The 14,299-nt window shown below is 57.8% G+C and overlaps 3 protein-coding genes across 4 annotated transcripts in view; 2 read left to right on the top strand and 1 right to left on the bottom strand.

The window, feature by feature from the left end:
* Positions 1-412: 412 nt before the first annotated feature.
* LOC117008110 (D-threo-3-hydroxyaspartate dehydratase-like) lies at positions 413-5,634 on the top strand. The gene is made up of 8 exons (XM_033081698.1): positions 413-500; positions 1,548-1,697; positions 2,555-2,835; positions 3,330-3,516; positions 4,596-4,717; positions 4,792-4,981; positions 5,062-5,167; positions 5,237-5,634. Exons 1-8 carry the CDS (start codon positions 481-483, stop codon positions 5,324-5,326), a joined length of 1,146 nt encoding a protein of 381 aa, XP_032937589.1. The 5' UTR covers positions 413-480; the 3' UTR covers positions 5,327-5,634.
* A 305-nt stretch (positions 5,635-5,939) lies between these two features.
* LOC117008114 (death domain-containing membrane protein NRADD-like) lies at positions 5,940-11,272 on the top strand. The gene is made up of 6 exons (XM_033081711.1): positions 5,940-6,636; positions 7,468-7,552; positions 7,639-7,698; positions 9,859-10,033; positions 10,103-10,233; positions 11,096-11,272. The coding sequence occupies exons 1-6, from the start codon at positions 6,592-6,594 to the stop codon at positions 11,230-11,232; spliced, it is 633 nt and encodes a 210-aa protein (XP_032937602.1). The 5' UTR covers positions 5,940-6,591; the 3' UTR covers positions 11,233-11,272.
* Positions 11,273-11,987: 715 nt separating this feature from the next.
* The window catches only part of SETD2 (SET domain containing 2, histone lysine methyltransferase), a 48,265-nt gene continuing 45,953 nt past the window's right edge, over positions 11,988-14,299 (bottom strand). The window contains exons 20-21 of one of the 2 annotated variants that reach the window (XM_033061392.1): positions 14,175-14,276; positions 11,988-12,752 (exon numbers count right to left, since the gene is read on the bottom strand). In XM_033061392.1, coding sequence (XP_032917283.1) covers positions 12,591-12,752; positions 14,175-14,276 — 264 coding nt within the window. In that variant the 3' untranslated portion in view covers positions 11,988-12,590. The remainder of the gene's footprint in view (positions 12,753-14,174; positions 14,277-14,299) is intronic. The other variant, XM_033061400.2, reaches the window with a different exon arrangement.

Genomic DNA, 14,299 nt, shown 5'->3' with positions numbered 1-14,299 from the left:
CAGCTGCTCTTCACATGCAGGTCATGACTTTAGGGGGTCTCAGCAGCTCCCCACATCTGTGACACGAATTTAGGGGGTCTCAGCAGCTTTGCATCCCCATGTCATGAGTTTAGGGGGGCTCAGCAGCATCAGCTGTGTCCCCCCACGTCCCAGGCAGGGGCTCCCCAGCAGCCCCCCACACGTGTCACGAATTTCGGGGGTGCCACCCCCCGCCGTTTGTCCCGTGTCACCAGCCGGGGGTCTCTGCAGCCCCCGCAGCACGTCCCGCTCTCGCTGTCCCTGCGTGTCCCCCCCGTGTCCCTCCCGTCCCCGGAGCTTGGCAGCCTGTCCCGGCCGCGTGTCCTCCGCTGGCCCTGCCACCCCGGCGAGGCCCCTCGCTGGCAGTGACCCTTGTCCCCGCTCTGGCGGCGGTGCCACCGCGTCACGTGCGGCTCGGGCCACCCGCGGGGCCACCGCGGAGCAGGAGCCACGGACGGAGCCATGGACGGACACACGGACAGGTGGGCAGGGCAGGGAGGGGGCAGGGAGGGGACAGGTGACACCGCGGTGGCGGGGACACGGGGTCACGCTGCTGGAGGGTGTTCCCGTCCCGCTGGAGGTTGGATCGGTGCCTCTGCTGCCGGATTTTGGCTCGGGTGGATCCAGCCTAGCTGACCCAGTTTTGGGCATTCTGTCCCAAAGATCCCCCCGCGAGTGTCCCTTTTCCCAGCTTTCCCAGTCCCAGCTTTCCCAGTCCCAGCTTTCCCAGTCCCAGCTTTCCCAGTCCCAGTTTTCCCAGTCCCAGGTTTCCTATCCCAGTTTTCACAGTCCCAGCTGTCCCCAGTCCCAGGTGTCCCATCCCAGCTTTCCCGTCCCAGTTTTCCCAGTCCCAGTTTTCCCAGTTCCAGGTTTCCCAGCCCAGGTGTCCCAGTTGCAGGTTTCCCATCCTAGTTTTCACAGTCCCAGGTGTCCCATCCCAGCTTTCCCAGTCCCAGGTGTCCCATCCCAGTTTCCCTAGTCCCAGTTTCCCTAGTCCCAGGTTTCCCATCCCAGGTGTCCCAGTCCCAGTTTTCCTAGTCCCAGTTTTCCCAGTTCCAGCTTTCCCATCCCAGTTTTCCCAGTTCCAGCTTTCCCATCCCGGTTTTCCCAGTCCCAGCTTTCCCAGTCCCAGTTTTCCTAGTCCCAGTTTTCCTAGTCCCAGTTTTCCCAATCCCAGCTTTCCCATCCCAGATTTCCCAGTCCCAGGTGTCCCCCACGTCCCACTCCTCAGTTTCCCACTCTCCCATATCCCAGCCCCAGCACACACCCGACTCCAGGAAAGCCCTGGACTGTGCCCAAGGAGCAAGGGACACCCTGGCGCTGCTCCAGCACCGTCCCCACCCAGAATTCCCCCAGTGCCAGGTCCTTGGGGGAGCCACAGCCCCCACCTGGGATCGGGGACCCCCAGCACCCCCCTCTGGGGTGTGGGGTGGTGCTGGGAGGGTGTAGGGTGGGCACAGGGGGCTCTGGGGCTGCAGGCTGGGTTCACAGCAGGTTCCCCCACTGCTGCCCCCTCCCCACATTCCCAGCTCGTGGCTGGGAGCCCCCCTGGAGCAGTTGCCCACCCCAGCACTGACCCTGGACCTGGCCACGCTGCGTGGGAACGCCGAGAGGATGCGGGAGCGGTGCCGGGCCCTGGGGCTGCGCCTGCGCCCCCACGTCAAAACACACAAAACCCTGTGAGTGTGACCCCTGAAACCCCCAGTATCCCCAGTATCCACCCAGTGTCTCCCCAGAATTCCCCTCCATCCCTCTGTGCCCCCTCAATATCCCTCAATCTTCACCCACTTTTCCCACCAACATCTCCCCATCCTCACCACAAATTCCTTCTCCAGCATCCCCCCATCCTCCCAGCATCCCCCATCCTCCCAGCATCCCCCACCCTCCCCATCAGCATCCCACCAGCTTCCTCCCCAGTATCCCCCAGTATTTCCCAGTATCCCTCCCAGCACTCCCCCATCTTCCTCTCAGGACATCCCACCTGCCCACCCAGTATCTCCCAATCCTGCCCCAGTTTTCTTCAGCATTCCCCCAGTTTCACCTCCAGCCTCTCCCCAATATCCCTCCCAGCATTCCTCAGCTTGCCCCCAAACATCCCAACATTATTCCTGCAGATTCCTCCCAGTATCCCCCCATCCTCTCCTTTAGCACCCCTCAACTTCTCTCAGGCATCTTCCCAGAATCCCTCCCAACACCCCCTCATCAGCCCCAGGTATTTCCCCAACCTCCCAGTAACCCCTCACCATCCTCCCAGTATCCCACATCCTCTCCCTTGCACCCAGTACCCCTCCAGCATCTTCCCAGAATCCTTCCCAGCACCTCCTCATCCTCCCTCTCACCATCCCCACCCTCCTCATCCTCCCTCTCACCATCCCCACCCTCCCCCCAGTATCTCCCCAGTATCCTCCCAGTACTCCCAATTCTCCTTTAGCTCCCACCCTCCCTCCAGCACCTTCCGAGGATCCCTCCCAGCACCTCCCCAGCATTCCCTCCTCTTCATCCTCCTCCTCCTCCTCCCTCAATCCCTGATTCCCAGGGAAGGGGCGGATCTGGCCACGGGCGGGACCCGCCGGGGCATCGTGGTGTCCACTCTGGCCGAAGCTCGTTTTTTCGCGGCCGGGGGCTTCGATGACATCCTGTACGCGTTCCCCGTGCCCCGCTGGCGTCTGGCCGAGTGTGCAGAGCTGGCCCAGCGCCTCCAGGAATTCCAGGTGCTCCTGGACAGCCCCCAGGGGCTGGAGATGCTGCTGCAGAACCCCCTTCCCGGTGGGAAGCGCTGGCTCGTCTGGCTCAAGCTGGACTGCGGGAATGGCCGGGGTAGGTGACCCCCAAATCCCATCCTGGGCTGTGGGGAGGGGACATCGTGTGCTGTCCCCAGGGGTTTCATCCAGGATGGGCCATGGGGTGCTCTGAGTGCCCCCCGGATCCAGCAACTCAACCAGGATGGGGCATTGAAGTCCCTAAATGTTATTAATCAAAGATGTTCCTCAGGGAACGACGTCCTGCGTCCCTCCAAGCCACCAGGTCCTCTATCCCAGCCATGAAGGAGCATCTAAAGCCCCCCAAAATCATTATTTAAGGATGCTTCATGGGAAGGAATCCCCATGTCCCTCCAGATCCTCCATCCCCACCACGAAGGAGCATCTCAGCCCCTCCAAAGTCATTTTCCCATCCGTGCCTGGGAAGCACAGCAATCAGCCCCAATGAGATTCCCAAACCCCCAGCCCCACATCCCCACGGCCAGGATGCTCCATGGGGGCGATGTCCCAGTGTCCCCAACCCCCCTCCCACGCTCGTGTCCCCCTCCCCAGCCGGGATTCGTCCCTCGGATCCCGAGGCGCTGACCCTGGCTCGCTCCATCGCCCTGGGCCACCCGGAGCTGGTGACACTGGTGGGGATCTACGCGCACTGCGGGAACACCTACGGCTGTCGCGACATCCCGGCCATCCAGGCCATCGCCAGGGACACCACGACCGCCGTGCTGGAATTCGTCACCGCGTGAGTGGCCGGGATGAGCGGGATTCCGGGGATCTGGGGACAGGAAGGGTCAAGGCGGCCGCTGTCCCCTGCCCGAAGCGCGGTTGGGGCTGTAAATGCGAATCACCCCCATAAAGGGGCCCTCAAAGCCCCCCCGGGGGGCACCGGCGCCTTTGATGTGGCAGCGGTGGCGAGCTGTGACCTGGGGCATTGTCCCCTCCCTCCCCCCTGTCACCCTTTCATCCCGCCGGGGGTTCGCATCCTGCAGGGAATTGCAGCCGGATGGTTCCTGCTGGGAAAAGGGGGGAGGGAGCTCCCCCCATCCGCCTGGGACGGGGATGTGCCCACCTGGGGACACGTCCTGGGGGTCATCGGCCCGGCTCAGCCCGTGGTGGCACTGGGTGGTGGTGGGGACACCCCAGATCCCATCCCCTACCCAAAATCTGGGGGGTTCCCAGGCACATCTGGGGGTCCAGAAATACCTGGGAGGGATCCCAAGCACATCTGGGGGGTTCGGGCACATCTGGGAGGGGTCCCAGGCACCACCGGAGGTGCCCTGACACATCCTGGGGGCATTTCTGGCACATCTGGGAAGGGCCTGGCACAGCTGGGGGGATCCCAGGCACATCTGGTGGCACTCTCACACATCTTGAGGAGGTCTCCAGCACATCTGGGGGCTCCCAGAAACAGCTGGAGGCGTCTCCAGCACATCTGGGGGTTCTCAGTCACATCTGGGAGTGCTTTAAAACATCTGGGGGTGTCCAGTTCATGCGGGTGGATCTCTGGCACATCTGGATGGTGCTCTGCCACATCTGGGGGGAATCTGGAGGGACACACACCAGCCCTGAGTCTTTGAGGGGGCACATCTGGCTGGCACCTGGGCACATCTGGATGTGTCCCCAGCACATCTTGTGTTCTCCCTGGCGTGCTGAGGGAGGCTCTGTCACATCTGGATGGCTCCCTTGAGTGTTTGGGGCACATCTGGGGGTCCAGAGGTGAAGGACCCACCTCTGGTCTTGTTCCCGGCGGTGTCCGGGGGTGACAGACCCAGCTCTGGCCACCCGGTGTGACATCCCCGATCATCCCCCGTGTGTCCCCAGGCTGCGGCAGGCGGGGATCCCGTGTCCCCAGGCCACCATCGGCTCCACCCCGTCCTGCAGCCACCCGGTGCCGGAGATGTCGCAGCTCACCGAGGTGCACCCGGGCAATTACCTGTTCTACGGTGAGCAATTTCACGCGTTCTACGTGTCCCCCGAGGGTGGGACACGGCCAGGCTGAGCCTTTATCCCCCCGCAGACCTGCAGCAGACCCAGCTGGGCTCGTGCCGGCCCGAGGAGGTGGCGATCCGTGTCCTCACCAGGGTCATCGGCCACTATCGCCACCGCGGGCAGCTGCTCGTGGACTGCGGCTGGTCCGGCCTGAGCCTGCACGGCCGCGACCAGGGACCCCCGGGCTGTGCCGCCATCGAGGGCCACCCCCAGCTCCGGTGACACCCGCGGGGACGTGCGGAGGGGTGGGGGGACAGGCTGGGGTGAGAGGTGACACCCGTGCTTCGTGTCCCCGCAGGCTGGTGGGGCTGACCCAGGAGCACGGGCAGGTGGAGGCTGTGGATGGGCAGCTGGATTTCGAGCAATTCCCGGTGGGAAGCACCTTGGCGCTCATCCCGTACCATGTGAGTGTCACCCCGCGTGTCCCCTCGGTGCCAGCGCTGTGTCACGGCTCAGTGTCCCCTCTGTCACAGGCCTGTGCCACGGCTGCCATGCACCCCGTGTACTTCGTGCACGCTGCCGGGAAGGTGGTGGAGCTCTGGCGCCCCGTGCGCGGCTGGTAGAGAGGAGAGAGAGGAGATTCTGGGGGGATGCACCCGCACCCAGACCCTGCACCCACCTTGGACCAAGACCCTGCACCCACCCTGGACCAAGACTCTGCACCCCCAGCGAGACCCTGCACCCGCTCCAGGTCCTGCATGGGATGCTGCATCCACTCCCACACCCATTCCCACTCCCTGCACCCACTCCCACACCCATTCCCACTCCACGTCCCTCCACCCCCGCCAGGAGTCCCCGCCCACGCTGACACCCTGCGCTCCCCCCAGGTGCTGCACCCACACCGGGGCTCAATAAAGCTGCTTCTCCCGCTTCCAGGCATTTATTCTCGCGGGGAAGAGCCGTGGGGAGGTGGAGGGGGGAGTGGGTGACGCCGTCCCTTCATTGCCCTGGATCCCAGTTCGGACCAGTACGGTCCAAGTTGGACCCGTTCCGATGGGCGAGCCCCGGGCGGGACTCGAACCTGCGACTCCCGGAGGTGCGAGGGGCGGGGTCCGGATCTGGCCACGCCCATCATTTCGCGCGCAGCCAATGGGAGCGCGCCCCGCCCGGCCCTGCCCGGGGGAGCCACGCCCAGCCCGGCCCGGCCCAGGCGCGACGGGGCGGCCGAGAGGAGCCGAGCGGGGCCGGACGGAGCCGAACCGGGACCGAGCGGGGCCGGACAGAGCCGAACCGGGACCCAGCCGGGACCGAGCGGGGCCGGACGGAGCCGAACCGGGACCGAGCGGGGCTGAACCGGGACTCAACCGGGACCGAGCGGGGCCGAACCAGGACCGAGCGGGGCCGAACCGGGACCCAGCCGGGACCGAGCGGGGCCGGACGGAGCCGAACCGCGACCCAGCGGGGCCGGACGGAGACGAACCGGGACCGAGCCGGGACCCAGTGGCGCCGAACGGAGCCGAATCGGGACTGAGCCGGGCCGAACGGAGCCGAACTGGGACCCGGTGGGACTGAACGGAGCCGAGCCGGGACCCAGCAACGCCGAGCGGGGCCGAACCGGGACAGAGCAGAGCCGAATCGGGACGGAGCGGGAACCCAGCGGGATTGAACGGGGCCGAACCGGGACAGAGCGGGAACCCAGCGGGACCGAACGGAGCCGAACCGGGACCCAGCGGAGTTGAACGGGATCAACGAGACAGAGCAGGGACCCAGCGGAGCCGAACGGAGGCCGAGCGGTGCCGGACGGGACCGAAGCGGTTCGGAGCGGTTCGGTGCCGCTCGGTCTCGGTTCGGCCCGGCCCGGAGCGGGGACCCCGGGCCGGTCCCGGCGATGCGGCCGCTGCCGGTGCCGCTGCTGCTGCTGCTGCTGAGCCCGGTGCGGGCGGGACGGGACCGGGACGGGATCGGGACCGGGATGGGTCGGGCCGGGACCGGGATTGGGACCGGGCCGGGACCGGGATGGGTCGGGCCGGGGCCGGGACCGGGATGGGTCGGGCCGGGACCGGGATGGGTCGGGCCGGGTCTCCGCTGCCCCCGGGGCGCTCCGGGTCACTTCGCTCCGTGGCTTTTGGTGAAGTTTTTTGGGTTTGGTTCCGTTAAGTTTGGGCCATTTCGGTTCAGTCCCTTTTCTTTCATTTTATTCCATTTCCCTCCATTTTTTTTCTCTTTATTTTCTTATATTTTCCCGGGTTTTTTTCTTTTTATTTTCCTTTTTTATAATTTTATTTTTATTATCCTTTTTATTTTTTCTTTTATTTTTATTTTCCTCTTTCATTTCATTCGCCTTTTTTGAATTTCACTTTATTTTCCTCTTTTATTTATTTTTTTTCTTTTTTATTGTCTTTATTTTTCGCTGTTTTATTTCATCTCATCCTATTTTACTTTCCTTATTTTCCTTTATTTCAAATTATTTTCCTTGCACTTTAATTTAGCTCAGCTTTTCCCTTCCTTTCTCTTTTACTTCGTTTCTTTCTTTTCATCGTTTCCATTCCAATGCCATTTACCTCATTTTTATTTACTATTTATTTCCTTTCCTTTTTACAATTTCCGCGCTTTTATTTATTTCCCTTTCTCATCATTATTTATTTTTACTACTCCTCAACTCCCACTCATTGCCCCCCATTTTCCATGGGTTTTTTGGGGAGGTTCCCAGCGGGAATTCGCAGATTTGGGGGAAACTGAGGCAGGATCTCCGCTGTGCCCGCAGGTACCGGAGCGGCTCGGGGGCTGCCCCCCGTGTCCCCCCGGTGTCCCCGAGCCCTGCGACAGCCGCTGCCCACCCTGCACCCGCAGTGAGTACCCCCCAAACCACCCCCAACCCAGCGACACCCCCCAAAAACAAAACCCCAAAAAACCCCAAAATGCCCCAAACCCGCAGCGCGGAGCCCCGCGGAGGAGGAGCCGGAGGAGCCGTGCCCGCCCTGCCCGCCCTGCACCGGTGAGTGACACCGGGACCCCGCAGGGGACACTGCCAGGGGGGACCCTCTGTGCCTCAGTTTCCCTTCTGTGCCTCAGTTTCCCTTTTGTGTCTCACTTTCCCCATGTCGCTCCTTAATTTCCATTTTTTGTGCCTGTTTCTCCCTGTGGTGCCTCAGTTTCCCTTTTTTGCCCTTCCCTCGTGTCATTCTTTATTTACCTTTCGTGCCTCAGTTTCCCTTTCGTGCCTCAGTTTCCCCATGTTGCTCCTTAATTCCCTTTTTTTGTGCCTGTTTTTCCTTGTGGTGCCTCACTTTCCCATGTCCTTCCTCAGTTTCCCTTCATTGTGTCTCTTTCCTCATGTAATTCTTTATTTACCTTTTGTGCCTCAGTTTCCCCAGGTTGCTCCTTAACTCTCCTTTTTTGTGCCTGTTTTTCCTTGTGGTGCCTCAGTTTCCCTTTTGTGCCCTTCCCTCGTGTCTCTTTCCTCGTGTCATTCCTTAATTTCCCTTTTTTGTGCCTGTTTTTCCTCGTGGTGCCTGTTTCCCTTCATCCTATCGCTTTCCTCGTGTCATTCCTTTATTTCCCACTTTGTGCCTCAGTTTCCCCCATCCTGCTTCATTTTCCTTACATCGTACCTCAGTTTCCCCACATCATTCCCTAATTTCCCCTTGTCCTGCCTCAGTTTCCCCATGTCCTACTTTACTTTCCTCGTGTTGTGCCTGTTTTCCTTTTTTACCTCATTCCCTTTTTGTGCCTCAGTTTCTCCCTTTTTACCTCGTTCCCTTTTGTGCCTCAGATTCCCTTTTTCACCACATTCCCTCTTTGTGTCTCATTCCCCCTTTTTAACCTCATTCCCCCTTTTTGTGCCTCAGTTTCTCCCTTTTTATCCCATTCCCTCTTTTTGTGCCTCAGTTTCCCTTTCCACCTCATTCCCTTTTGGTGCCTCCATTTCACTTTTTCACCTCCTTCCCTTTTTGTGCCTCAGTTTCCCGTTTTTCACCTCATCCTCCTTTTTCACCTTACTCCCTTTTTGTGCCTCAGTTTCCCATCTTTTACCTCATTCCCTTTCTGAGCCTCAGTTTCCCTTTTGTCCCTCATTCCCTTTTTGTGCCTCAATTTTCCCTTTTCCACCTCATTCCCCTTTTTGCACCTCAGTTTCCCTTTTCCCCCTCATTCCCCCTCACTGTACCTCAGTTTCCTTGTTTTATCTCATTCCCTTTTGTGCCTCAGTTTCCCTTTTTTCACCTCATTCCCTTTCTGTGTCTCAGCTTCTCTTTTTCACCTCATTCCCTTTTTGGGCCTCAGTTTCCCATTTTTTACCTCATCCCCCTTTTTCACCTCATTCCCTTTTTGGGCCTCAGTTTCCCTTGTTTATTCGCTCTTTTCTGCCTCATTCCCCCTATTTCACCTCATCCCCTTGTACCTGTTTCCCCTTTTCTCCCTCAATTCCCCCTTTTGGTGCCTCAGTTTCCCCTTTTCCCCCTCATTCCCTTTTTGTCCCTCATTCCCCTTTTTACACCTCAGTTTCCCTTTCCCCCCTCACTCCCTCTCACTGTGCCTCAGTTTCCCCTTTTTCCCCTCATTCCCCTTTTATCTCTCATTCCCCTTTCTGTGCCTCAGTTTCCCTTTTTCCCCTCATTCCCCTTTCTGTGCCTCAATTTTCCCTTTTTCCCCTCATTCCCCTTTCTGTGCCTCAATTTTCCCTTTTTCCCCTCATTCCCCTTTCTGTGCCTCAATTTTCCCTTTTTCCCCTCATTCCCCTTTTTCCACCCCAGTTTCCTTTTTCCCCCTCATTCCCCTTTCTGTGCCTCAGTTTCCCTTTTTCCCCTCATTCCCCTTTTTCCCCTCATTCCCCTTTGTGCCTCAGTTTCCCTTTCCCCCCTCATTCCCCTTTTCCCCCTCATTCCCCTTTTCCCCCTCATTCCCCTTTTTCCACCCCGCTTTCCCTTTTTCCCCCTCATTCCCCTTTCTGTGCCTCAGTTTCCCTTTCCCCCCTCATTCCCCCTCACTGTGCCTCAGTTTCCCCCCGTGTCCCCCTTGGGGTGACTCTGAGGTGTCCCCAAACCTCCAGCAGTGTCCCCACACCGGGGGTCTCACCCCTTTACCCCTCTCCAAGGGGAAACTGAGGCACGGCCTGCAATGTCCGCTCCCCCTTCCCTTTCTTTTTGGGGTTCCTCAGACGAGGCCGCGGCGCCGCTCCCTGAGGGGACCCCTCCGGTGTGGGGGGACCCCCGAGTGACCCCGCCGGTGTCGGGGGCTCCCCCCGAGGCGCCCCCCGGGGACATCATCCCCCTGTACTGCGCCCTCCTGGCTGCGCTCGTCGTGGGGCTCGTGGCCTACGTGGCCTTCAAGTGGTGAGTGGGGTGTGACGGGGTTTGGGGACCCTGGTGACACCCTGGTGACACCCCGGTGTCTCCCCGCAGCTGGGACACCTGCAGGAAGAAGCGGCAGCTGGACAAGGCGAGGGACACGGGGGACACGGGGGACGTGGAGAAGCTGCGGGGGGACAGCGGCCTGGGGCCCGAGAGCGCCGGCCTGGAGCCACCACGGGCCCGTGAGCGGCTTGGGGACACGAAGAGATGGGGCTGGGGACACTCAGAGCTGGGGTTGGGGACACACAGAGCTGGGGCTGGGGACACACAGATGGGGATTTGGGGACACTCAGAGCTGGGGTTGGGGACACTCAGAGCTGGGGTTGGGGACACACAGAGCTGGGGTTGGGGACACTCGGAGATGGGGCTGGGGACACTCAGAGCTGGGGTTGGGGACACACAGAGCTGGGGTTGGGGACACTCAGAGCTGGGGCTGGGGACACACAGAGCTGGGGTTGGGGACACACAGCCCTGGGGGAATTTGGGGTGAGATCCGAGGGTTTGGGGACACCCAGCCCTGGGGAGGGTCAGGGTGTGGGGGCACCTAAGAATTTTGGCAGAAATGGTGATGGGATAATGGGATGGGGATGGGATGGGATTTGGGATGGGATGGGATTTGGGATGGGAATGGGATTTGGGATGGAATGGGATGGGATTGGGGATGGGATTTGGGATGGGATTGGGGATGGGATAATGGGATGGGATGGGGATGGGATGGGATTTGGGATGGGATTGGGGATGGGATTTGGGATGGGATGATGGGGTGGGATGGGATGGGACTGGGGATGGGATTTGGGATGGGGATGGGATTTGGGATGGGATAGGATATGGGATGGAATAGGGATAGGAATTGGATGGGATTTGGGATGGGATGGGATTTGGGATGGGGGTAGGAATGGGATGGGATTACAGAGTACCTGGATGGGGTCGGGAATCCCCCAGTGAGATCGGGGTGGGGTCGGCGCTCCCCTACACCCCCGGCGGTCCGGAGCCGCCCCCATCCCGGTGTGGAATCGCGGGCTGCTGACCCCTTCCCTCCCGCAGCGACCCCCGAGGTGTCCCCGCGGCGCCAGGAGGAGCCGGGAGAGCTGGAGCGGCTCCTGGAGCTGGGAGCGCCCGGCAGCGAGCGGCGCGGCCCCGGCCCCGCGGTGGCACCGGGGGATGTCACCTCTGCCGTGTGACACTCCCGGCCACACCGGCGCTGCTCCCGCCTCCCGATGGATTCCTGCTTCTTTTTTTTTTTTTACGTGGGTTTTGTACTTTTTTAGGGATTATGGGGGTGGGATGGGGACCTTTGGTGGCTGGTCCTTGGATGGGGACATTAAACGTGTCACTGGGTGCCACCAGGGGTTGTGTCCGTGTGTCCGTGCCTGTTCCAGAGATGTGTCCGTGTGTCCCTGGGGCGTGTCCCTTCAGGTGTCTGAGTATCCTCAGGTGTCCGTGTGTCCCTGGGATGGGTCCATGTGTCCCTGGGATGTGTCCCCTCGGGTATCCCCCAGTGTCCCCAGCTGTCCATGAGTCCCCTCAGGTGTCTGTGTGTCATCAGGATTTGTGTCCCTGGGTGTCCCTGCACCCCTGGGATGTCACCACTCAGGTGGCCCAGATTTCCCCAGGGCCCAGAGTTCCCTGGGATTTGTGTCCTTGGGCATCCAGGTGTCCCCAGGTGTGTCCCAGACCCAGCCCAAGGTGTGGGTGGCCCTAGGAAGAGGAGGGGACACCATAAAGGCTCCAAGGCAGGTGGCACTGGGGACAGAAAAAGCCATTTTTAACCCCAAACTTCCCAGGGAGTCCAGATTCCTGGGAATGCTGAGGGTGGCAGGAGGTCCCCAAGGGAGAGGGGACATCCCAAGCCAGGTCCCCTTTGTGTTGATTCTGGTGTTCAGGGTTACTTTGGGTTTGTTTTGTTTTGGTTTTTTTTTCTTTTGATTTTTTATTTCTCTTTTTTTGCTCTTTTTTTTTACATAAAAAGTTCCGTAAAAATTGGATAAAGTAAAATGCTCAAAGCAGTAAAATCAATCTTATCAACATGGCCAGAAATCCGCAGTATTTACAGGGAAACGGAGGAAACCTCGCAGAACCAAAAGGAAAAACCAAGGAAACAACCAAAAAAAAAAAAAAATTTTAAAATCCAGGAATAACCCCCAAAGTCTCCTGCCAAACGTTCCCGTGGGATTGGCACGTTTGGGGCTAAAAGCAACAGGGGAAAAAAAGCAAATTATTATCAATATATTCACATATACGTTAAAATATAATACAGAGCTTGGGAGCAGCGCCGGGAGAGCCAGGCTTGGCAAAGCCTGGATCAGCAAAACCAGGCTTAGCAAAGCCTGGATCAGCAAAGCCAGGCTTGGCAAAGCCTGGATCAGCAAAACCAGGCTTGGCAAAGCCCAGCTCATCCTCAGCGACGGGAACCAAGTTTGTTTTTCCTTAAAAAACCAATCATCGTCATAATAATAATAATAATTAATAATAATAATAATAAATTCACAGGTTGGTGGCTGGGAAGGGCCAGTCCCGAGGCTGGGGGTTATTCCAGGGGCTATTCCAGCTCCGTGTCCTCTTTGGGCTTGTAGAGGATCCCGAATTTCTGCATGTACTTCTTGATGTACTCCTTGGTTTTGTGTTTGACGTTCTCGTTGCACTCCAGGTCCTCGGGGTTCTTGCAGTACTTGAGCTCCTTGTTCATCACTCCGTGGGTCAGCTGTGGGAGGTGGGAATGGCACAGGAATGTCACAGCAATGTCAGAATTCCTGCCCCAGAATTCCCACCAAGCCCAAGCCTGGGCACTCCCCAAGCCACGCTGCTCCAACTTCCCAAATATTCCCTTTTATTTCCAGATATTCCCTGAGCCACTGTTATCTTATTCCCTAAATATTCCCTAAATAGTTGGTAGTGTTCCCTCAATAGCTGCTGTTATTTTCCAAACATTGCCCAAGCTATTGTTAAATTACTCCTCAAATATTCCTCAAGTATTCCCTAAATATTGCCTAAATATCCCCCAAATATTCCCTAAATACTGCCTAAAATCTTCCTCAAATATTCCCCAAATATTCCCCAAATAATCCCCAAACATTCCTCAAATATTCCCTAAATATTCCCTGAATAGTCCTCAAATATTCCCCAATTATTTGGTACAGTATCTGCTGTTACTTTCCAAATACTCCTAAGATATTTTCCTATTACTCCCCAAATATTCCCCATTATTTCCAGATATTGCCCAAGCTGTTATTGTATTACTCCCCAAATATTCCTCAAGTATTACTCAAATATTCCCTAAATATTGCCTAAATATTCCCTGAATAGTCCTCAAATATTCCCCAATTATTTGGTACTGTTCCCTCAGTATCTGCTGTTACTTTCCAAACATTCCCAAGCTATTTTCCTGTTACTCCCCAAATATTCCTTGTTCTTCCTCAAATATTCCCTGAGCTGCTGTCACTGTTACCCAAATCTTTCCTTACATTCCCTATCACTCCCTAAATTATTTTTCTATTACTTCCCACATATTCCCCAAATAATTCCCAATATTCAATTTCCTATTATTTCCCAAATATTTCCTCTTATTCACAAATATTCCCCAAGTTATTCTATTATTGCCCAGTTATTCCCCAAATCTTTTCTATTATTCCCTAAATATTTCCTATTATTCCTCCATATTATTTATCAATTATTCCCCAATTATTCACTGTTATTCCCCAAATATTCCCTAAATATTTCCTGTTGTTCTCCCAGTATCCCCCCACCATTTCTCCTCCCTCATGCTCCCAGGAGCTGGAGGCAGTTGGAATGACACAATCCCATTTCCTGGGGCATCTCTTTGTCCCCATGTCCCCACACCCCATTGTCCCTGTACCTCCCATGTCCCCATGCCCCACATCCCTGTGTCCCTGTGTCCCCATGTCCCTGTATCCATGTCCCCATGTCCCCACATCCTGTGTCCCTGTATCCACATCCCCATGCCCCACATGTCCATGTCCCTGTACCCTCCACACCCTGTCCCTGTGTGTGTGACCATGTCCCTGTGTCTCTGTATCCATGTTCCCGCACTCCTCGTGTTCCCAAGTCCTTGTACCCCATGTCCCTGTGTCCCCATGTCCCCCCTCCCCATGTCCCCCACTCCCACCTTGCGTGCTAGGTGTTTGAAGTCCTCGGTGGTGGTGATCCGGCCCACCTTGCAGTCGGGTTTCCGGTAGGGATTCAGGCACTGCACGATGAACTGGGACATCTGTGGGGGACAGCACCAGATCC

Source organism: Catharus ustulatus, chromosome 1, assembly GCF_009819885.2.
Source record: "Catharus ustulatus isolate bCatUst1 chromosome 1, bCatUst1.pri.v2, whole genome shotgun sequence".
Lineage (NCBI taxonomy): Eukaryota > Metazoa > Chordata > Aves > Passeriformes > Turdidae > Catharus > Catharus ustulatus.
Note: the sequence above shows the minus strand (reverse complement) of the source record. Positions and strands in the feature narration are given on the sequence as shown.